A 25,634-nucleotide genomic window follows, 5' to 3' on the forward strand; every position below is an offset into this window, starting at 1 on the left:
TACTTAAGTGTGTGGTGGACATAGTAAACAATCAACCAAGTGTATAGTTTGTTATGTTCGACACTTAAGTGTGTGGTGGACATAGTAAACAATCAACCAAGTGTATAGTTTGTTATGTTCGACACTTAAGTGTGTGGTGGGCATAGTAAACAATCAACCAAGTGTATAGTTTGTTATGTTCGACACTTAAGTGTGTGGTGGACATAGTAAACAATCAATCAAGTGTATAGTTTGTTATGTTCGACACTTATATGACATTCCTTATTATTCATGTTTGTTTGTTCTACTTCTTTTATTCAAGAGTTAACTATAAAGTTTAGAACAAAATAATATTATAAAAAACGTTATTTAAAATGATCAATAGTTAATGCGACTGAAAAAAAATTATGCTTGGATAAATTTTTAACACACTAATGTGTTTGGCCCGGCATGGCCAAGCGTGTTAAGGCGTGCGACTCGTAATCTGAGGATCGCAGGTTCGCATCCCTGTCACACCAAACATGCTCGCCCTTTTTAGCCGTGGGAGCGTTATAATGTGACGGTCAATCCCACTATTCGTTGGTAAAAGAGTAGTCCAAGAGTTTGCGGTGGGTGGTTATGACTAGCTGTTTTCCCTCTAGTCTTACACTGCTAAATTAGGGACGGCTAGCGCAGATAGCCCTCGTGTAGCTTTGCGCGAAATTAAAAAGAACAGCAGCACTAAAGTAAATGGAATTAGTGTATACTGTAGAAGTTGGCTTTATATGTATGTATATATACACACACACATTATATATATTTTTATATATATATTAAACTTTTCATATGAATTAATTGTTGGAAAGTTTCAAGTGTTCTTTCTTCAACTGGCCCTCTTAATCATTAAGTCGAGCCTGAAGCAGAACAAAGTTCCTTGTGTGGGGAACTTTTCGGATTTAATTGGAAACTGAGTGCTTTTCTCACAAACAAAGATAACTTATCGTAGAGATCGAATTTGTTGTATTTTTATACAGCCCTTAAAGTATTCCGGTTTCATCTTAGGTAAACAGTACAAGAACCCTCATTTTCTGCCAGCACGGGTCTTTCCTTTTTGGATCAACTGTAAATAACATTTTGTGTATGACAAACACATATCCATTTAGTGTGTGGGTCCTTTTGTGTATTCTTGTAGCTGTTTTTACCCAGTCCTTTTATTCTGGCGTATTTTGCCGATCTAATGGATACAATGTATTTCTCTGAGTATTTTATTCAAATAAACGCACAAAAACTTGTTTGACCTGAATAATGTTAGAACTTAATAAAACCAAAAACGGCGTAATCACGAGTTCTAAATATAATCTATTTGTAATAGTATAAAAAATGAAGTTTTAAAATATTCTTCTCAGTTTTAACAACTGTAGAGCTTCTTATGTAAGCTGTGTGTTGGAAGTTACATAGTAAGAAATATTCAATATGATCTTACCTGAGTATTAACTCCAGTGTCAGTGAATTACATTCCTAAACTAAATAGAAAATATTCGTTCAAAATCATGGAAACGTGCTTGTAACTTTATACGTAAGTGACCAGACGAATGTATTATAGCTCTGTGTTTAGCTTACACAACACTGTATTGGTTTTCAGGTCCAAAAGTCGCGTTCTGAACTTCCAAGCCGTGAATGCGTTAAAATAGTAGTAACAGTCGTATCGGTCAGAAAAGAGCTGGTGTTAGTCCTTATGTAGCCTTGCGCGAATAAACAAAAACTGATTTACCGAAAAACGTGGGTGTGTTATTTAATGATGTCCAAAAAACTGCTGGTTTAAATATTCTCTGATTTTGTTTTCAATTGGTCATTGGTTTTGTGGTCAAATAATACTTCTGAAAAAATGTATTTCCACGTTATAACGTTGTGAACTTCAACGTGTGTAAAGAAATGATATTCTATAAATTTAAAATAATCCGACAGACAGGTTTAAAAGTGAGGGTGTTGATTATACATGTATGTTTCTAATATGTTTGCATTGGATAAAGAAAACTCCATAAATCGGTTTTAATAGAGAAATAGCGATAAGTGGTGCTTACCAACATATTTTGACAAAATCAAGTTTAAATCGCTTCAAAACAATCCATGTTTAGTGAAGTTGAGTCTTATTTGTTGGGCTTCAGGAATCCTCCATAATGAATACTTATGAAGAACAGAAAAGTGATGGAAACCGCATATTAAAAATGAAAGTAATATTTTTTATAAGTATTTGTTTAACACTAAATACTTGAGTAGACAGACACCATTTTGTTAGATCAAATATCAGGTTAGTTTCGAACAAAAATGTCAAATGTTACACCAGCTTCTTTACGTGATATTGTACTATATTATAAACTAATGTATTAGAGTAACAAATATTCATAAGTGCGGGAAATTTCATTATTTTTATTTCAAATAATCTGCTGTTTAATTGTAATTTAATCTTGAATTTTATTATGCTTGTATAACTTTTTTTTTTTTTGGAAATTGATCGTGTAGTGATGTAGACCACGTTACTGACCCGTGTGTATAAATAAATGTCTTCCAATCTTGCGGTTCGTCATGAACCACAGTTGCTCATGAAACATCTGGAAGAATACAAAGGTTAACATAGAGAAGGCTATTCACGTCTAGATCATAACGTTGTTATCGGGTCAGGGGATTTGTGTCAAACGAATTTATTTCCAAGGCTTTCGAACTCTGCTACAAATGCTTTCATTTGAACAGCTATAGTAGGCCATACCCTTGACAACTTTGGATTAACGATGGAATTGACAAGTGATGCCTCTGACATGGAGCCTCTCACATATATATATTCACCTCATGCTTCAAATAAGACTTAAGCTGTCTCTAACCATATGTACGTGATCACTAGCACGTGGTTTTGTTATAGCTGACCATATACAGTGTCGTCCTGTTTAATATTCATTCGGAAATCGATGCTGATTTCTGATAATTATGTACATTTCAATTATGTGAACTGAGCAGAAGAGATACACTAACTTCCTTCACGGCTACATGTGCCGTCGACACTTAACATACTGATGAAAAACGTGATTGGATTGGACATCGATACCTCACAGATGATTTAATACGTAAGTTTACCATCTATAATTTCACTGTGATATCCGGCTTCCATGCATACTTCAGTTTTATTAGTTTCTAAGTTTTTCTTTTGATAATGTATTGATTTGAATGATTAATTAAACCAAAAATGGACAAACATTTATAAATGGTATTTGCATTTAATTTATATATAATTGAACTTTAAGAAATGTATTAAATTACATTATATATATTTTTAAACCAGAGAAGATAATTTACTGAAGGAACCCATGCATATAATCCAATGGAAATTCACCCACTTTTGATGTTAGGCCCAGCATATCAAACTGTCTGAATTTATAGCTATTTTTACTCTCAACTATTATCTAAGTATTATGTAATGAATAAACTGTTAATAGCTTAGTCTTTGCTAAACAGAAGACATTTTGGAAGATAGAAGAAAACCTTTCCAAACCAACGTAATATCAAACCTTTATGACACTTGAACCTCTAACGTATGCTTGAGTTTAGACAATCAAGTTTTATTCATTTGTCATTTGTTGCCATGACAAGTGATTTTTTAAGTGAAATCTCTCGTAAGGGTCTAATTACAAGGATATAAAAATAAGTATTTGACCTTTTGCTGGCGGGAAGAGACATCACATTACCGATATAGTAGTAGTGTTATGTTCTACGTGTTTTTTTGAACCCGGTGTGGCCAGGTGGTTAAGGCATTCGACTTGTAATCTGAGGGTCGCACCAAACATGCTCGCCCTTTCAGCCGTGGGGATGTTAAAAAGTGACGGTCAGTCCCACTATTAGTTGGTAAAATAGTAACCCAAGAGTTGGTGGTGGATGGTGATGACTAGCTGCTTTCCCTTTAGTCTTACACTGCTCAATTAGGGACGGCTAGTGCAGATAGCCCTCGTGTAGCTTTGCGCAAAATTCAAAACAAACCACAAACAAACTTAAACTGTTACATAACATATGGATTGAAATGTATGTTTCAGAAATAATTTTAATAAATGTCCGCCACCTCCCAAATACCGTATCGTGTTTGTTTGTTTGTTTTTTTAAATGTGCATGCATTGAGTATTTGACTTTTATTTTTAACTCATTAGCAAAACTACATCTTGAATCTTTAACAATGTACACAAAGTTTTACATCATTTTCCATAGTTTTAAGACATGCAGGTTGTGTCCCATGTGAACAAGTGCGTTAAAACCGTGCTGTATCATTTCGGTTTTAAGACGTACAAGTTGTGCCCCATGTCAACAAGTGCGTTAAAACCGTGTTGTACTGTTTCGGTTTTAAGACATGCAAGTTGTGCCCCATGTCAACAAGTGCGTTAAAACCGTGCTGTACCGTTTCGGTTTTAAGACGTACAAGTTGTGCCCCATGTCAACAAGTGCGTTGAAACCGTGTTGTACCGTTTCGGTACCTTTCCTCCAACACACTCTTTTTGAAACCATTGTTTCAGTTGTTTGTTGTTGTTTGTTATTCATACGTTTAAAGTATAATAATAAAACTAAATATACTCACTTGTTACGTATTTCAGAAACCGACTGGTAAACATCCCTTCTTCATTATGTGTTTTAATTTCATGAAAAACTGTTTTTATTCTATAAATTATATTTCAATTAAATATCTGCAGTTTTTGTTACCGCATCAGGAGTACATAGAGGCAGCTAACGATATATATAATTTATTCAAATTACTTTACGATATATGTTCATGGAACGACCTTGTAGATGCAATCCTCTTTATATATTATGTTGTTTTGATACGTATTGTGAGAACTGGAAAATGTGTCATGGATGTTGAATATCGGTGATGTACAATGTAATAGATGTTGGATTCCAACGATATACAGCTAGTCATGTTTCAGGGGTGGCCGTTTGCTCCCTTCCCCACTCCTCATATGACAGATGTTAACACACAAACAAAAAAAAATCGATGCCTTAACTAGATCTAAAGTATCTTAATATTGTCTGTTTCCGAAAGATGTGGTTTGGGCCTCGAAAGAATCAAGAAGAGTTGTTTTTTATAAGTTTGTTTGTGGAAGTTCGCGCAGAACTGTTTGCAATAGACGTCCCTAATTTAGAATGGAGAGACTAGAAGGAAAGCAGTTAATTAATACCACCCACCACCAACTTTTGGCGACTCTTTTTACCAGCGAAGACTGGTACTGACCGTCACATTATAGAGCATCCACGGTTGAAAGGGCGAGTATGTTCGATGACTGAATTTGAACCCGAGTGCTTTAACCATCAGGCTGTGTTAGAAAAGTTATATTTATTAGCCACTTCTGTGACGTAGAAGAATGACGCAATATTGAAATAAGTTAGTCTGTAAGAGGTAGTTTAACTTTTTGGTAATATCCTCGTTTAAGACCAGTTCATGATCTTCATTTTTAAGTGTTGTTTGTTTTCTATACAAACCTAGTTAATGGGTTTTGTGCGTTGTGTCAGTAAAGGGGGCTGAGTCCATAATTGGTGTGTTATTAAGTGTGGTTTTGAATGCAGTATTTGCGTAGAAACAAAGAAAAAGTTTCCGACAACCCCCTGAAGATGAAATTCTATAGCTATATGACGTCAATTAAATAATTTATGTACTGTGCCCTTGTACTTTCGGAAACAAAGTATAATTGCATCTACAACTACGATTATAAGGCGGTTAGTTAATGGTTACACTAGAGGGGACGCGGTAAATTGGTGAATCACACATGACAGTTTATTGTACAATAATACGATAAACTTTCTTCGGTTCAAGCCATACCTTTTCAGTTTCATTGATGTTTAGCCGAAAGTTTTGAAGTGGTATGTTTGTTCTCTAGAACTTTGTCACATGAGCTTCGCTAACCCTAACATCTTTCGATTTCACGAATTTAACTTTCCACGTGTTAAACTTGAAGAAATATTATAAAGTAAGGCCCCATTTGTATATTAGCGATTTCTCTTCTCTGAGAATTTCTAGTGTGATGAGAACGTTTGTAAATATGTGCGATCATGGTTGTACTTAACGATGTGTACATTAAACGTATATTAATTGTACACTTTTATTCCCCTTTTGAGGACCTTAAAACCAACAAGTGAAAGCAACTATTATAAACAATTGCCTGTAATAATTTGTTTAACTAATGTAGCAAATATATTTTCCCGAAAGAGAGGTACTGCAGTGCATTTTAATCACTCACGCCACGTTACAATAGTGTATTATCAGTCAGTATGAAGACACTATAGTGATGCCATTTAAGGGACACTTTAAAGTCGCAATTTCTACTGTTGTGACGTCAGGAAAACGTGTTTGAAAACCGTTTATCTTAACATTCTAAAACAAATCCACATTTGTAATATACTTGCAGGTTAAAGGTAAAGTAGGCAAATGACGGAAAATATAATAAATGAAACAGTGTAAGTTAATTCTAAAGTTCCCTTGTTTTCTTGATTATCTTAAAACATTGGACAAAGTCAATCGTGGTGTAGTAGTTAGCGTATCGGGCTTAGGGTCTGAGGGACATGGTTCGCTCACATTACAGCAAACTGAACAAAAATAAAGCTCACACTGTACTTGGTTTCGTTATATGTGTGACGTCAAAGCACATTACTTGGTCAGGGTAGCTATACAGTTGGAGGTGGGTGTTAGGTTATTGACTAGTTGCCTTCTGTCTATTCAGTCAGTTAAAAAATTAGGGACTGTAGTTGCAAGTATTTCTTGTGTAGCATTGTACGAATATCTGAAATAGAAAACCACAGAAGAATTGTAACAGAAGCTCGCAAGACTTGTAATTTTACCCAACACATTTGTATAACCAGTTAATAAGTTTATATAATAGGGGGTTATATCTCATGTAATCTACTGTTTTGAGGGATGAGTTGACACTTCAACTCATACTAGTTGATAGGATAGGTATGTAGATACAGAAGCTTAACCAACGGTTTTTTTTTTTTTTTTTTACAAAGTTTAACAGTCTTGTTTGTAATTTATTATCGGCTTCTTAGAGATCTTCGAAATTACCAGCCCCGTCACACCAAACATGCTCACCCTTTTAGCCGTGGGGACGTTATAATGTTTCAATCAATCCCACTATTCGTTGGTAAAAGCGTAGCCCAAGAGTTGGCGGTGGGTGGTGATGACTAGCTGCCTTCCCTCTAGTCTTACACTGCTAAATTAGCCCTCGTGTAGCTTTGCGCGAAATTCAAAAACAAAACAAAAACAAATTATCAGGTTTGTTCAACTAAACGTCAGGTTGCAAGCGAACTGAACTTAAAAGTTAATATATATTTAGTTATTGTTAATTTGTCGTGTTACTTTACATGTAATGTTTTTGATAAAAGAAGTGAACACAACATGTGCTACTCTATTCTTTAACTCGTTAATTTTTAACAATAATACTTTATTTTTATTTTTGGTGTACAAAAGACTCGTTTATTAAAAGTTTGCCATGTTTTGTGAAGATACATAAATCGTGTCGCTGTATCGAGACACCTTAATACGTATGTATAATAAAATTACATTATTGTAGATACGTTGTACAACTGAGCCACTGAAATGAACTTTACAAAGGGTCGTGACACATAAAGGACGGTTACAACTACCAGTTTTAGAAGTCGGGACTATTCAACTACATCCACCCCACGTTTTCATGTCAAACTTTCCATTTCGGGCCATGTTAAAGGAGTCTTCTGCCCACGTACATTATCGTGTGGGTTATATCCCACTTTGTCGGCCTAAATATATCTCCACCTGGTTCAAACGTACGAGCGTTTTTTTCTAATGTTTATATCATTTGTAACGTACAAATTTCAGTCTGTAGGAAAACTTTGTGTTGTATTCATAGAATACACAAGTTTATTTTCATTTAAAACCTGGTATCCCTCCAACAGAAAATCAGGCGAACTTAAGCTCAGTAACTTGTGCATAATACCATGAAAACACGTAGTTATGGATGTGATAGGCAAAACACACATTATATTTATGTAACGGATGTGTTTCTTTATTACCTATTTATTAATTACTGACGAAGGTCAGTTTCGTTCATTTAGCAAAACTGTTAGAAACTTTTAAGGTCAAATTGTGTTTGCGTTGTATTTCATGTTTCAACCTTATTGGTCAAGAGGTTGAAGTGCAAAGTTCTTTACAGTTGAATGTTGAATTAAGTTGAACTAGCATGCACATTAGCGTATGTATTTTCAGGGGTTAGAGTTCATGGTGATAAGTTACTTGAAGAAGCAAATTGGATGTAATCTTGCCTTGTTTATACAAGTGCTACAGTTTTCACATTCTCATTGTTAGGTTTTTGTTTTTATAACATGCCGCTCTTATTAACCTCTGCGCATGTGCAGTGTAAGTGATGGTCATGTTTACAGTTGTTCTAATTTGAATTTTAGGACGGCTTACGAAGCATGCTGACAGAATACTTGAATCGGTTCTCGGATCTTGCGGGGGGACTCATAAGCTGTGGCCCCGTACTCAACTGGCTTGAGGTAAGTTTCACTTAACACCGTACTCCACAGATACGGATTGGACACTCGTGAGGCCTGTTTAATTTTTGATAACCTAAACATCTACCTCAAAATTAATAATTTCTTATCATGAACTCCATTCCACATCCGTTAATTACTATTCAAAATAATTTAATATTATTACAAAATATTAATTTTAAAAATATGCACTCTGAAATTTGTAGAACTATACTATCATATTTAGCACTTTTTCGTAACATGGCCTAACCCAGAATGGGTTTGCTTTGTTGTTAAGTTGGAAATCAGAAGCGTTGTGCTTCAACTATTTTGTGAGCAGTCAAATATTTGCAGGTTATGTGTGTATGTAGTAGTACTATAAAGTTTGGTGCCACTGTTTTATGTTGCAATCTGTGAAAGTAAGTGTCTGTATATGCTGACGGAAAAATAGTGTCTTAGAAGCTGACACTTCTTTTTGTGGTCCTTCTGAGGCTCCTTCCTTGTAAGATCAGTGTTTTTCCAAAGCTGCTGTTATTGGATTATGTGCCCAGAAGTCCAGCACAGTTGTTGAATGTTGTGTTTATAGTATAGCATTTGGCATAGACAGATGAAGATTGAACAGCGTTGTGTTGAGTGAAGGCTTGTCTGGTACTTAACACATATACAAAGTGGGAAAAATCTGTAAAATAGCATAGGATTTCTTGGTGAAACTGTGAGTTTACTTGGACGTTTCTTTAAGTCCTTTCGTAACAGAATCCTGCAAAAAAAAAGTGCAGAAGGAAATCTAGGCTAGTTTCTTTATTTGATTCTATTGCTAAATATAATGAATATTAGAATAAATTTCTACTTTTTGAAAATTGATAGTTGAATAGAGTGACGAGTGAACTGGGCATTTCTTTGTCTGTCAACAATACGAAACTGGTTAGAGCAAAGACAGAGATTGGATAATTTAATGGCGTCTTATCTGCTTTTTTTTTTAATGGCATGTAGAGATAGTTTATTGAATATCAACTTATGTTGTTCAGACATGAAAGCTACAATTGTGAGCATAAAAACTAGTTTTTCATTCGAGTCGTTAGGCCTACTCGACAACAATCTTATATTCGACGAGTGAAACCTGTTATGTCCGATATTTCAAAGAACTTTGGAGCAGCCTCCACAAATAAAGTTCTGATTTAAGTTTTCTGTTTTGTTTTAACACAAATAAGGCAACGCCTATCACCTAACTACGTCCACCTTTGAATTTAACACACCAGAGTCAATACAGAAATGCTATCGTTGAATTCACATGAAAATGTCTATTTACGTACGATTAATAAGTTGTTGGTGGTGAACACTTTTAAATTTTTTTTACAGAACACAAGTGCTGTATGAACTTGTGATACATTGTCAGTCAAGTTGATTCACTGTTTTTAAAAGCAGCGCCTTGTGAATTATCGAAGACCTTATAAAAGCATCTCAAATTTAAGAAGGTTGGGTTGGCTGTTCTATGTTATTAGTCATCAAAGGGTTAAGTTTCTTTCAACAGGAAAACGAAATGCGAAGTGGTTCAATTTTTGTTTCATGTTCCTGAAAAATTTACGTTTTGCGTACGTAAAAGTTTATCATGAGATGATTAACATCACGACCTTGTTTTCTGACGTCTACAAAATTCAGACAACTGCTTTCCTGATTTTGGTCGATGATTTAAAATGTTCACGGTTTTGTTTTCTTAAAGGGAAATATAATTTGGATTCACCCATAACAATACAACTTTAACTTGTTTTTTTAAATCTAACAGAACATTGGTAAATAGTATTTGAAACTTTAAAACGTTATTTATCTATGTATGTAACGATAAATAATGTATATCATATTGTAACTTCCGAAAAATTTTAGTAATAGAAAAAGAACATATGTTGGAAGTTTATTGTGTATATATAATTGATCAAGAACTGCGTTTGATAACTTTAAATGTTTATTCCAAAATTGTTTTTTAGCGTGAGCAAAACAAATACCACATGATTTTCGTGATAGTTGATATTTCAGTTTTAAGTTGTGAGATCATGTGCCAGGAATGAGGCATCTCGTAGATGTTAAAACAAACAGTGGATTGTTGTGTTAGAAGTTGAACTGTCAGATCCTGCTGATGTCGAAAGTTAAGCCTATAGCTTCGTGTTGTTGTGTTTATTACTGTAGCGTACTGCGAACTTCTGCGGCATGGAAAATAATCCTTTGATTTAGTGTCTGGGTGTCATTTTATATCCAACGTGTTTTTTTCTTCTTTCTTTTTTTATAGTTGGTTAGAGGAAAATGTGATAACCGAACGAAATGGCAGCTTCAGCACTCGTAGACATGTTGTTATATTCAACAGTGGTAGATCATCAGTTCCAGTGTAACTAGTACAACTCAAGATTGTATATTAATAATCTAATTGCTGTTCACAACTAGTATTTTGTTTCTTTCGTGTGTGTTTACTTCGCACTCGTTGTTATTAGCTGGGACTGTGGTGGAGTTGGTAACGTAAGTTTGTCGGTTAATTAGAAACTTCAACAAGCTCAGTATTATGCGTCGATACTTCCGTCTTTTTATGTGAACACACTATTTCTTAACAGGTTTGTTCTTTGTTTGTACACTATATGTCTTGATTATCTGGCATTTCGGTTTCTAGCGGTAACTCCTACAATCTACAACACTAAAATTCTGGTTTCGATACCTATAGTGTAACTTTATGCTTAATAACGAACAAACATATGGGTTCTCTTGTATGTTGCTGCAAACTAAGAGAATTCTGAAATAGCCAGTTTATTTCGTTAATTGTATAAGATTGTCAAAGTGAAAATTAATTAAACACGTGCTTAAAACCTGAATTGTAGAAACACAGCTTGAGTTTCGGAGTGGTCATAAAGAAAGGAATTCTTGAACTGTTATATAAGTTGTCCTTTATACTTGGCTGTGTGAAGGAGGGATGTTTGTTTCAATGTTTTAACGTTAAAACATATCTACTGCACATATTTAGTGATTTAATTAGCCAGTAAAATTATTGTAAATTTAACCAATGTGTAGACATTTCTAGTGATCATAGAGACGTTGGTATATGCAATAATGTTGGAGTAACTGCATTGGAGGTAGGTGGACCGGGACCGGCCTTAACTTCTTGCTAGTTCGTTAGGTCGTGTCGCTATAACACGGTGAATTACTTATCTGCCGTGGTACACGAAATGTGTGACCACTTTACTTTGAATGTAATACTTACTTATATGACGATTGTTTTTTTAATTAGCTGGACAATCGAGGTAACAGATTGATCGTAACAGACGAGGCAGCTATTAATACACCCGCCATAGCGGCAGTTTACGTCATCAAACGATATACAGCCCAGGCTACGGACGAGATATCATTTGAGGTAGGGCTTTTGACAACTTTATAATAAGTTTTAATGTAGTTTTCTCACTAATTGGCTTTCAGGTACTGTTGAATGCAGTTTTCTCACTTATTAGCTTTCAGATATTGTTGAATGCAGTTTTCTCACTTATTAGCTTTCAGGTATTGTTGAATGTAGTTTTCTCACTTATTAGCTTTCAAATATTGTTGAATGTAGTTTTCAACTTATTAGCTTTCAGGTATTGTTGAATGTAGTTTTCTCACTTATTAACTTTCAAATATTGTTGAATGCAGTATTCTCACTTATTAGCTTTCAGGTATTGTTGAATGTAGTTTTCTCACTTATTAGCTTTCAGGTATTGTTGAATGTAGTTTTCTTACTTATTAGCTTTCAGATGTTGTTGAATGTAGTTTTCTCACTTATTAGCTTTCAAATATTGTTGAATGCAGTATTCTCGCTTATTAGCTTTCAGTTATTGTTGAATGCAGTATTCTCGCTTATTAGCTTTCAGTTATTGTTGAATGCAGTTTCTCACTTATTAGCTTTCAGGTATTGTTGAATGTAGTTTTCTCACTTATTAGCTTTCAGGTATTGTTGAATGTAGTTTTCTCACTTATTAGCTTTCAAATATTGTTGAATGCAGTTTTCTCACTTATTAGCTTTCAGATATTGTTGAATGCAGTTTTCTCACTTATTAGCTTTCAGATATTGTTGAATGCAGTTTTCTCACTTATTAGCTTTCAGGTATTGTTGAATGTAGTTTTCTCACTTATTAGCTTTCAAATATTGTTGAATGCAGTTTTCTCACTTATTAGCTTTCAGGTATTGTTGAATGTAGTTTTCTCACTTATTAACTTTCAAATATTGTTGAATGCAGTATTCTCACTTATTAGCTTTCAGGTATTGTTGAATGTAGTTTTCTCACTTATTAGCTTTCAGGTATTGTTGAATGTAGTTTTCTTACTTATTAGCTTTCAGATGTTGTTGAATGTAGTTTTCTCACTTATTAGCTTTCAAATATTGTTGAATGCAGTATTCTCGCTTATTAGCTTTCAGTTATTGTTGAATGCAGTTTCTCACTTATTAGCTTTCAGGTATTGTTGAATGCAGTTTCTCACTTATTAGCTTTCAGGTATTGTTGAATGTAGTTTTATCACTTATTAGCTTTCAGGTATTGTTGAATGTAGTTTTCTCACTTATTAGCTTTCAGGTATTGTTGAATGCAGTTTTCTCACTTATTAACTTTCAAATATTGTTGAATGCAGTATTCTCGCTTATTAGCTTTCAAATGTTGTTGAATGCAGTTTCAACTTAATAGCTTTCAGATGTTGTTGAATGTAGTTTTCAACTTAATAGCTTTCAGATGTTGTTGAATGTAGTTTTCAACTTATTAGCTTTCAGGTATTGTTGAATGTAGTTTTCTCGCTTATTAGCTTTCAAATGTTGTTGAATGCATTTTGAACTTAATAGCTTTCAGATGTTGAATGTAGTTTTCAACTTATTAGCTTTCAAATATTGTTGAATGCAGTTTTCTCACTTATTAGCTTTCATATGTTGTTGAATGTAGTTTTCAACTTATTAGCTTTCAAATATTGTTGAATGCAGTATTCTCGCTTATTAGCTTTCAGGTATTGTTGAATGTAGTTTTCTCACTTATTAGCTTTCAGATATTGTTGAATGCAGTATTCTCACTTATTAGCTTTCAAATGTTGTTGAATGCAGTTTCAACTTAATAGCTTTCAGATGTTGTTGAATGTAGTTTTCAACTTATTAGCTTTCAGATGTTGTTGAATGTAGTTTTCTCACTTATTAGCTTTCAAATATTGTTGAATGCAGTATTCTCACTTATTAGCTTTCAAATGTTGTTGAATGCAGTTTCAACTTAATAGCTTTCAGATGTTGTTGAATGTAGTTTTCAACTTATTAGCTTTCAGATGTTGTTGAATGTAGTTTTCTCACTTATTAGCTTTCAAATATTGTTGAATGCAGTTTTCAACTTATTAGCTTTCAGATGCTGTTGAATGTAGTTTTCTCACTTATTAGCTTTCAAATATTGTTGAATGCAGTATTCTCACTTATTAGCTTTCAGATGTTGTTGAATGTAGTTTTCAACTTATTAGCTTTCAGATGTTGTTGAATGTAGTTTTCTCACTTATTAGCTTTCAGGTATTGTTGAATGTAGTTTTCTCACTTATTAGCTTTCAGATGTTGTTGAATGTAGTTTTTTCACTTATTAGCTTTCAAATATTGTTGAATGCAGTATTCTCACTTATTAGCTTTCAGATGTTGTTGAATGTAGTTTTTTCACTTATTAGCTTTCAGATGTTGTTGAATGTATTTTTCAACTTATTAGCTTTCAGATGTTGTTGAATGTAGTTTTCTCTCTAATTGGTTTTCAAATAGTATTTCATACAACTGTGTCTGACCTGAGTAATGGTATGTGAAGTTAGAATTTGTTCACTGTTCAGAAACACCAGCATGTGTTGTAGTGAGCTTCATTCATTTTGTACATAGCACAATATAAGTGTATATCTTCAACACAATTTTCATGTTAATATCTATACTTGATGTACTCTGTAGCTGATGTCTCAGTTTTGAGTGACTGTATGTTCTCTGGAAGAAACATGAACAAGGGGCTCATTTCCATCTACTCTGAATACTGAATGATCTTGTGTTAAATCAAATATTAATTTCTTAGGTTGCAACAAAAAACAATCTCATCTAAAAACACACATGAAAATTGATTACATTTGTTGGTTGATCATTGAATTTATTTAGATATTTGGAATACTGTTTTAGTTTTTATTATCATATTCCCTGAATTTAAACCTCGTATGTACAAGAAAATAAATATTTCTACAACTTTTATATTTGTAACAGGACATTACATTAGGCCTGTTATATATTTTTAAACGTTCTGGTCTAGTCCCTTGGGGATTCTCAACAGTTGGAAACTCTGTGATAATAGTATTCCAACAGTATGTTTGCATGATAGCAATGTGTTTTTCTCAATCCAAAGCTCATCAGTTTAGATGAAAAATTGTAGTGTTTAAAAATATTGTACGCCTAAAATTAATATTGTGTGACAAATATAATAACACTTTGCTAGCATGTAAAAAGCAGACACTTCGTAACAATTATTGATTAAACAACTCTGTTGAATAATATATAAACTTAAGTGTACGTAGTGTATAAAATATATCCAAATGCCACTTTGTACTCATGAAGTAAATCTATTGCAGACTCTGTCTTGAAAGATGCAACTCCATATAGGTACCACTGTTGGTAATGGTTATTTATTCTACCACATTATTCTGTAGGTTACCTTATCTGTTCCTGGTAACTCAATCAGTGTAGCTGTAGTATTAATAAAATATTATGATATTCACACATCTCTGTACATGTATCTGTGTTCCATTTAGACCCAGACCTATTGATATATCAGTGTAACATGTAGAATACTCAATGCTTTGTACACTGTACAGTTGGTGTTTTTAGGGAGTTAACTCCTATGTTACATGTAAAGTGAAGGAGTAAGGAAAACATTATTTTACATTTTATTACAGACATTCATTGAATACACTAACTTACAGTTAGGGGAAATAGCATCCCAAAACATGTAATACAAACATTTTGTAAATGTAAAAATCACGTAGAGGTGGCAGTGACAAAAAGAATGCAAACAATTATATAGGGATTCGTAACGAGGAGAAACCCACTTAAAGTAAAAATGTATTCTCGAGACGGCTGGTATGGGTATTGAAACTGTAATTAAAACAAAGTACAAAACAACATTTTGACCAGCCATCTCGATAATACAATTATATAGGGATGATACAGCTGTACGTGGATCATCCTATACGACATTCAGTGTTAAATTTTATGTTACACTTTAAACTACATACACGATTTTGATATAACTGCACTTGAAAGATGCATATTCCTGACTGTTGGTGTGCAGTTTGTTTATCGTAATATCATGGTCATGTCTTGGTGGGCATAAAAAAATGTAACTAAGAGTGCAGAACTTGCGTACAAGAAAAATGAAGTTGATTCAAAGTCTGTATTGTTACTGGAGACTGACTAGAAGGTCAGTTTCATTAACTGACCTCATAACCATTTCGTACTTGTGCATTTTACCCTACTATCAAATTAGTGAACATTATCTGTTTACAATAAGTCATTGTCATGCACCAGAAAATTCAAAATCAAGTGGAGAAAATGTAAGGCTATTAAAATTTATGGGTGAATGAAATGGATGTTGATCTATCATGTATTTGACATGGGAGACCAGCCCTACCTTCTTTAATGCTTGTGTTATATTGGCATGTTAATACAACCATGTTGTATTCTTTGTAATAGTTGACCATTTTGAATATTCTAGTTTCATGATATCTTGTTTTTATCTCTAATTTATTGTTTTAAATAGGTTTACTTACTGTCATGCTTATCACTGACTGCTTTGTCTATTGCATGGTTTCTTTGTAATTTGTTACCTGTAGTGTTCTAATCCTGTTAATAAATTGGTTTACATATGGCACCAGTTGGCTGTTGGTGATTAGTTTATACTTACTACATCATGACTACTTGTGACTCTTTTGGGTATTGTGTAGTTGTATGTATTTTATTGTCTTTGCTGTCCCACTATTACCAATGACATAATGAGGTATTGTGTGACTTTAGTAAGTCTCCACCACTATTACCAATGACATAGAGATATTATGTGACTTTAGTAAGTCTCCACCACTATTACCAATGACATAATGAGATATTATGTGACTTTAGTAAGTCTCCACCACTATTATCAATGACATAATGAGATATTATGTGACTTTAGTAAGTCTCCACCACTATTACCAATGACATAATGAGATATTATGTGACTTTAGTAAGTCTCCACCACTATTATCAATGACATAATGAGATATTATGTGACTTTAGTAAGTCTCCACCACTATTACCAATGACATAATGAGATATGTGACTTTAGTAAGTCTCCACCGCTATTACCAATGACATAGAGATATTATGTGACTTTAGTAAGTCTCCACCACTATTACCAATGACATAATGAGATATTATGTGACTTTAGTAAGTCTCCACCACTATTATCAATGACATAATGAGATATTATGTGACTTTAGTAAGTCTCCACCACTATTACCAATGACATAATGAGATATTATGTGACTTTAGTAAGTCTCCACCACTATTATCAATGACATAATGATATTATGTGACTTTAGTAAGTCTTCACCACTATTACCAATGACATAATGAGATATTATGTGACTTTAGTAAGTCTCCACCACTATTACCAATGACATAGAGATATTATGTGACTTTAGTAAGTCTCCACTACTATTACCAATGACATAATGAGATATTATGTGACTTTAGTAAGTCTCCACCACTATTACCAATGGCATAATGAGATATTATGTGACTTTAGTAAGTCTCCACCACTATTATCAATGACATAATGAGATATTATGTGACTTTAGTAAGTCTCCACCACTATTATCAATGACATAATGAGATATTATGTGACTTTAGTAAGTCTCCACCACTATTACCAATGACATAATGAGATATTATGTGACTTTAGTAAGTCTCCACCACTATTATCAATGACATAATGAGATATTATGTGACTTTAGTAAGTCTCCACCACTATTACCAATGACATAATGAGATATTATGTGACTTTAGTAAGTCTCCACCACTATTATCAATGACATAATGATATTATGTGACTTTAGTAAGTCTCCACCATTATTACCAATGGCATAATGAGATATTATGTGACTTTAGTAAGTCTCCACCACTATTACCAATGACATAATGAGATATTATGTGACTTTAGTAAGTCTCCACCACTATTACCAATGACATAATGAGATATTATGTGACTTTAGTAAGTCTCCACCACTATTACCAATGACATAATGAGATATTATGTGACTTTAGTAAGTCTCCACCACTATTATCAATGACATAATGAGATATTATGTGACTTTAGTAAGTCTCCACCACTATTACCAATGACATAATGAGGTATTGTGTGACTTTAATAAGTCTCCACCACTATTATCAATGACATAATGAGATATTATATGACTTTAGTAAGTCTCCACCACTATTATCAATGACATAATGATATTATGTGACTTTAGTAAGTCTTCACCACTATTACCAATGACATAATGAGATATTATGTGACTTTAGTAAGTCTCCACCACTATTACCAATGACATAGAGATATTATGTGACTTTAGTAAGTCTCCACTACTATTACCAATGACATAATGAGATATTATGTGACTTTAGTAAGTCTCCACCACTATTACCAATGACATAATGAGATATTATGTGACTTTAGTAAGTCTCCACCACTATTATCAATGACATAATGAGATATTATGTGACTTTAGTAAGTCTCCACCACTATTATCAATGACATAATGAGATATTATGTGACTTTAGTAAGTCTCCACCACTATTACCAATGACATAATGAGATATTATGTGACTTTAGTAAGTCTCCACCACTATTATCAATGACATAATGAGATATTATGTGACTTTAGTAAGTCTCCACCACTATTACCAATGACATAATGAGATATTATGTGACTTTAGTAAGTCTCCACCACTATTATCAATGACATAATGAGATATTATGTGACTTTAGTAAGTCTCCACCACTATTACCAATGACATAATGAGGTATTGTGTGACTTTAGTAAGTCTCCACCACTATTACCAATGACATAATAAGATATTATGTGACATTAGTAAGTCTCCACCACTATTACCAATGACATAATGAGATATTATGTGACTTTAGTAAGTCTCCACCACTATTATCAATGACATAATGAGATATTGTGTGACTTTAGTAAGTCTCTACCACTATTACCAATGACATAATGAGATATTATGTGACTTTAGTAAGTCTCCACCACTATTACCAATGACATAATGAGGTATTGTGTGACTTTAGTAAGTCTCCGTCACTATTACCAATGACATAATGAGATATTATGTGACTTTAGTAACTCTCCACCACTATTATCAATGACATAATGAGATATTATGTGACTTTAGTAAGTCTCCACCACTATTACCAATGACATAATGAGGTATTATGTGATTTTGGAAATCTCCACCACTATTACCAATGACATAATGAGGTATTATGTGACTTTAGTAAGTCTCCACCACTATTACCAATGACATAATGAGATATTATGTGACTTTAGTAAGTCTCCACCACTATTACCAATGACATAATGAGATATTATGTGACTTTAGTAAGTCTCCACCACTATTACCAATGACATAATGAGATATTATGTGACTTTAGTAAGTCTCCACCACTATTATCAATGACATAATGAGATATTATGTGACTTTAGTAAGTCTCCACCACTATTATCAATGACATAATGAGATATTATGTGACTTTAGTAAGTCTCCACCACTATTACCAATGACATAATGAGATATTATGTGACTTTAGTAAGTCTCCACCACTATTAACAATGACATAATGAGATATTATGTGACTTTAGTAAGTCTCCACCACTATTACCAATGACATAATGAGGTATTGTGTGACTTTAGTAAGTCTCCACCACTATTATCAATGACATAATGAGATATTATGTGACTTTAGTAAGTCTCCACCACTATTACCAATGACATAATGAGATATTATGTGACTTTAGTAAGTCTCCACCACTATTACCAATGACATATGAGATATTATGTGACTTTAGTAAGTCTCCACCACTATTACCAATGACATAATGAGGTATTATGTGACTTTAGTAAGTCTCCACCACTATTATCAATGACATAATGAGATATTATGTGACTTTATTAAGTCTCCACCACTATTATCAATGACATAATGATATTATGTGACTTTAGTAAGTCTCCACCACTATTACCAATGACATAATGAGATATTATGTGACTTTAGTAAGTCTCCACCACTATTACCAATGACATAGAGATATTATGTGACTTTAGTAAGTCTCCACTACTATTACCAATGACATAATGAGATATTATGTGACTTTAGTAAGTCTCCACCACTATTACCAATGACATAATGAGATATTATGTGACTTTAGTAAGTCTCCACCACCATTATCAATGACATAATGATATTATGTGACTTTAGTAAGTCTCCACCATTATTACCAATGGCATAATGAGATATTATGTGACTTTAGTAAGTCTCCACCACTATTACCAATGACATAATGAGATATTATGTGACTTTAGTTAGTCTCCACCACTATTACCAATGACATAATGAGATATTATGTGACTTTAGTAAGTCTCCACCACTATTACCAATGACATAATGAGATATTATGTGACTTTAGTAAGTCTCCACCACTATTACCAATGACATAATGAGATATTATGTGACTTTAGTAAGTCTCCACCACTATTACCAATGACATAATGAGATATTATGTGACTTTAGTAAGTCTCCACCACTATTACCAATGACATAATGAGATATTATGTGACTTTATTAAGTCTCCACCACTATTACCAATGACATAATGAGATATTATGTGACTTTATTAAGTCTCCACCACTATTACCAATGACATAATGAGATATTATGTGACTTTAGTAAGTCTCCACCACTATTATCAATGACATAATGAGATATTATGTGACTTTAGTAAGTCTCCACCACTATTACCAATGACATAATGAGGTATTGTGTGACTTTAGTAAGTCTCCACCACTATTACCAATGACATAATAAGATATTATGTGACATTAGTAAGTCTCCACCACTATTACCAATGACATAATGAGATATTATGTGACTTTAGTAAGTCTCCACCACTATTATCAATGACATAATGAGATATTGTGTGACTTTAGTAAGTCTCTACCACTATTACCAATGACATAATGAGATATTATGTGACTTTAGTAAGTCTCCACCACTATTACCAATGACATAATGAGGTATTGTGTGACTTTAGTAAGTCTCCGTCACTATTACCAATGACATAATGAGATATTATGTGACTTTAGTAACTCTCCACCACTATTATCAATGACATAATGAGATATTATGTGACTTTAGTAAGTCTCCACCACTATTACCAATGACATAATGAGGTATTATGTGATTTTGGAAATCTCCACCACTATTACCAATGACATAATGAGGTATTATGTGACTTTAGTAAGTCTCCACCACTATTACCAATGACATAATGAGATATTATGTGACTTTAGTAAGTCTCCACCACTATTACCAATGACATAATGAGATATTATGTGACTTTAGTAAGTCTCCACCACTATTACCAATGACATAATGAGATATTATGTGACTTTAGTAAGTCTCCACCACTATTATCAATGACATAATGAGATATTATGTGACTTTAGTAAGTCTCCACCACTATTACCAATGACATAATGAGATATTATGTGACTTTAGTAAGTCTCCACCACTATTAACAATGACATAATGAGATATTATGTGACTTTAGTAAGTCTCCACCACTATTACCAATGACATAATGAGGTATTGTGTGACTTTAGTAAGTCTCCACCACTATTATCAATGACATAATGAGATATTGTGTGACTTTAGTAAGTCTCCACCACTATTACCAATGACATAATGAGATATTATGTGACTTTAGTAAGTCTCCACCACTATTACCAATGACATAATGAGATATTATGTGACTTTAGTAAGTCTCCACCACTATTACCAATGACATATGAGATATTATGTGACTTTAGTAAGTCTCCACCACTATTACCAATGACATAATGAGGTATTATGTGACTTTAGTAAGTCTCCACCACTATTATCAATGACATAATGAGATATTATGTGACTTTATTAAGTCTCCACCACTATTACCAATGACATAATGAGATATTATGTGACTTTAGTAAGTCTCCACCACTATTACCAATGACATAGAGATATTATGTGACTTTAGTAAGTCTCCACTACTATTACCAATGACATAATGAGATATTATGTGACTTTAGTAAGTCTCCACCACTATTACCAATGACATAATGAGATATTATGTGACTTTAGTAAGTCTCCACCACTATTATCAATGACATAATGATATTATGTGACTTTAGTAAGTCTCCACCATTATTACCAATGGCATAATGAGATATTATGTGACTTTAGTAAGTCTCCACCACTATTACCAATGACATAATGAGATATTATGTGACTTTAGTTAGTCTCCACCACTATTACCAATGACATAATGAGATATTATGTGACTTTAGTAAGTCTCCACCACTATTACCAATGACATAATGAGATATTATGTGACTTTAGTAAGTCTCCACCACTATTACCAATGACATAATGAGATATTATGTGACTTTAGTAAGTCTCCACCACTATTACCAATGACATAATGAGATATTATGTGACTTTAGTAAGTCTCCACCACTATTACCAATGACATAATGAGATATTATGTGACTTTATTAAGTCTCCACCACTATTACCAATGACATAATGAGATATTATGTGACTTTATTAAGTCTCCACCACTATTACCAATGACATAATGAGATATTATGTGACTTTAGTAAGTCTCCACCACTATTACCAATGACATAATGAGATATTATGTGACTTTAGTAAGTCTCCACCACTATTACCAATGACATAATGAGATATTATGTGACTTTAGTAAGTCTCCACCACTATTACCAATGACATAATGAGATATTATGTGACTTTAGTAAGTCTTCACCACTATTACCAATGACATAATGAGGTATTGTGTGACTTTAGTAAGTCTCCACCACTATTACCAATGACATAATGAGATATTATGTGACTTTAGTAAGTCTCCACCACTATTACCAATGACATAATGAGATATTATGTGACTTTAGTAAGTCTCCACCACTATTACCAATGACATAATGAGATATTATGTGACTTTAGTAAGTCTCCACCACTATTACCAATGACATAATGAGATATTATGTGACTTTAGTAAGTCTCCACCACTATTACCAATGACATAATGAGGTATTGTGTGACTTTAGTAAGTCTCCACCACTATTACCAATGACATAATGAGATATTATGTGACTTTAGTAAGTCTCCACCACTATTACCAATGACATAATGAGATATTATGTGACTTTAGTAAGTCTCCACCACTATTACCAATGACATAATGAGATATTATGTGACTTTAGTAAGTCTCCACCACTATTATCAATGACATAATGAGATATTATGTGACTTTAGTAAGTCTCCACCACTATTATCAATGACATAATGAGATATTATATGACTTTAGTAAGTCTCCACCACTATTATCAATGACATAATGAGATATTATATGACTTTAGTAAGTCTCCACCACTATTATCAATGACATAATGAGATATTATGTGACTTTAGTAAGTCTCCACCACTATTATCAATGACATAATGAGATATTATGTGACTTTAGTAAGTCTCCACCACTATTACCAATGACATAATGAGATATTATGTGACTTTAGTAAGTCTCCACCACTATTACCAATGACATAATGAGGTATTGTGTGACTTTAGTAAGTCTCCACCACTATTACCAATGACATAATGAGATATTATGTGACTTTAGTAAGTCTCCAGGGCATTTCATAATAAATATCATGATTAAAATATTTATTTACTGTCTGAGTATCCTCAACTTATACAGACTTGCTTTAACTAGAACTTCATGGTAACAGTATAACCACAACTTCCACAGTCTTGTTTTAACTAGAAATTGAAAGTACCAGTTTCAAATCAACTCCTACAATATTTTGACATAAGAACTATAAAGAAACTGTATGACACATCGACTTGTGTAGCCCTGCTTTGACACGAGAGCATCACAGTCATCTACGTTTTATCCATTGTGGGAAAGTGACAATTGCCTGCGGCACACCTTGCGTATTAGAAAATAATAAAAAAAGACCGTTTTTGTTAAGGAAATGTGTATCTTTTTTTTATTTCCTTAATTTTGTATCCCTAATAAATTCGATTAAAAATAAGTGTGATATTTTCTTAATAGAAAGGATAAATGTGGGGTGGAACATTAGTTCATACTTCGGCCAGGACCCACCAATAATGGTACAACATCAACTCTTATAGAACTTATAAAGCAAAAAATCTATATGAAAAATATTAACTGCGAAGAAACCATTTGCACTGTAAATATGTTACCAATTTAACCAAATAATAATGTTCGATCACCGTTTTATAAATGCTAATGTTTAGAATTATTATGTTTATAAGTATTATTATTTGTGAAATGTCAATGGAGGACATTGACCTTAGCAAATCCATGTATTTCCCACGGATTGGGTCTTCTTTTTTTTTTATATATATATACAGTTGCTTCAGTATTTGTTGCTAAGCGTTAAGGAGTGGCTTGTTTTTGTTAAATGTGACCCTCTGCTTTACTAATCAAATCCATATATGACGTGTGTTGTATTTCACGTTTTACAGTGCACAGCGATAGTCTAAATGCATAATAGTAACGCAATACAGATGTGTTTCTACTACATAAATATAACCAAGTGAACACTGATAATTGTGGAAACTTATAACGCCTTACTTTGTTCGTTAAGCAAGCATGTTTGTATGTGTAAAATGCTAGTTTATATTAATAGATGTTTGTGCTGACGCGGCATGTTTCCTTCCCTCAGTTTCAAAGCACGTGAACATCTCGGTCCAGTATAAAGGCTGTCTACACGACACGTTGACTGACTTGTCACAGCCTCCAAGCTTAGCGAATTTAGGTTAACTGTCTTGGAAAATGGAGCATTTCTACGCGTGACCGAGTACGTTTCGGTAACCTTCTCACAAGACATCTCCCACAACCTCCCACGACAGAACGTGGACTCTTCTCGAGTCTCTTGCTTGCTAATGACGTCAGTACCTTTTTTTTTAGTGTAACTGCTGCTGCACGAAGAACCACATGCAAAATCTTTGTATTATATTAATATAGAGCTGAGCGTTGTACGCGCACGACAACACAGTACTTGAAGTGGTCTAAGACGTAAGTCACGATTTACGGAGATGGCAGTTTCCTTCTGAAGACGCAAATGTGCCGGAAGCTTGCCTGTGCTCAATTTAGCACTTCTTAGAATGAGCTAATCGTCACTAAAAAGTGATATAACTTCCATCCGTCTCGTGTGGGTGTAATGTGATTCAACAGCTTCGCCTGTACTTAACGCAAGTTATCTTGTCGAATTTTTCTTATGCAGATGTTGGATATTCTTTCTCAGATAATGTGACGAACAATTAATACGTGATTACCAATTAGCAATAAAACTGTGTATTTGATGTAGACAAAACTTCACGATTAAATCCTTGAAACTGGTGAGCTTTCCTTTCTGTTGGTAGGTACAAGTTAGAAATCACTTTGGTTAAAATTGTTTAGCTAAGTTAATTATTTTGTGTCCAAATAATTTGACACTGTATTGTAATTTGCTTGTTTTATTTATTGTGTGTATTCTACTTGTTTTATGTATTATGTTTTACTGGTGTTTTGTTTTTTTACATACCAGTGTTTTTGGTTTAAATTCTTGATGTAACTTGTTCACCAAATACTGTCAGTCCTGTGTCAACACCTAAATAAAATCTCCTGTGTCTGTTGAGATAACCTTTTATCAAGTTGGTATGAGTAAAGTAAACAGCCTAGTTCACCAAATTTTTTGCAGTTTATTAATCTACAATAAATTA

General features: G+C 33.4%; 1 protein-coding gene across 10 annotated transcripts in view; it reads left to right on the top strand.

The window, feature by feature from the left end:
* The window catches only part of LOC143231655 (uncharacterized), a 163,880-nt gene that overhangs the window by 113,960 nt on the left and 24,286 nt on the right, over positions 1–25,634 (top strand). For 6 of the 10 annotated variants that reach the window (XM_076466208.1, XM_076466207.1, XM_076466209.1 and 3 more), the window contains 2 exons: positions 8,416–8,511; positions 11,750–11,872. In XM_076466208.1, coding sequence (XP_076322323.1) covers positions 8,416–8,511; positions 11,750–11,872 — 219 coding nt within the window. Of the gene's footprint in view, positions 1–2,670; positions 3,075–8,415; positions 8,512–11,749; positions 11,873–24,637; positions 25,292–25,634 lie in introns of those variants that run through there. The other 4 variants (XM_076466215.1, XM_076466210.1, XM_076466217.1 and 1 more) reach the window with 4 other exon arrangements.

This window comes from Tachypleus tridentatus, chromosome 11 (genome assembly GCF_004210375.1).
Source record: "Tachypleus tridentatus isolate NWPU-2018 chromosome 11, ASM421037v1, whole genome shotgun sequence".
In the NCBI taxonomy this organism is placed as follows: Eukaryota; Metazoa; Arthropoda; class Merostomata; order Xiphosura; family Limulidae; genus Tachypleus; species Tachypleus tridentatus.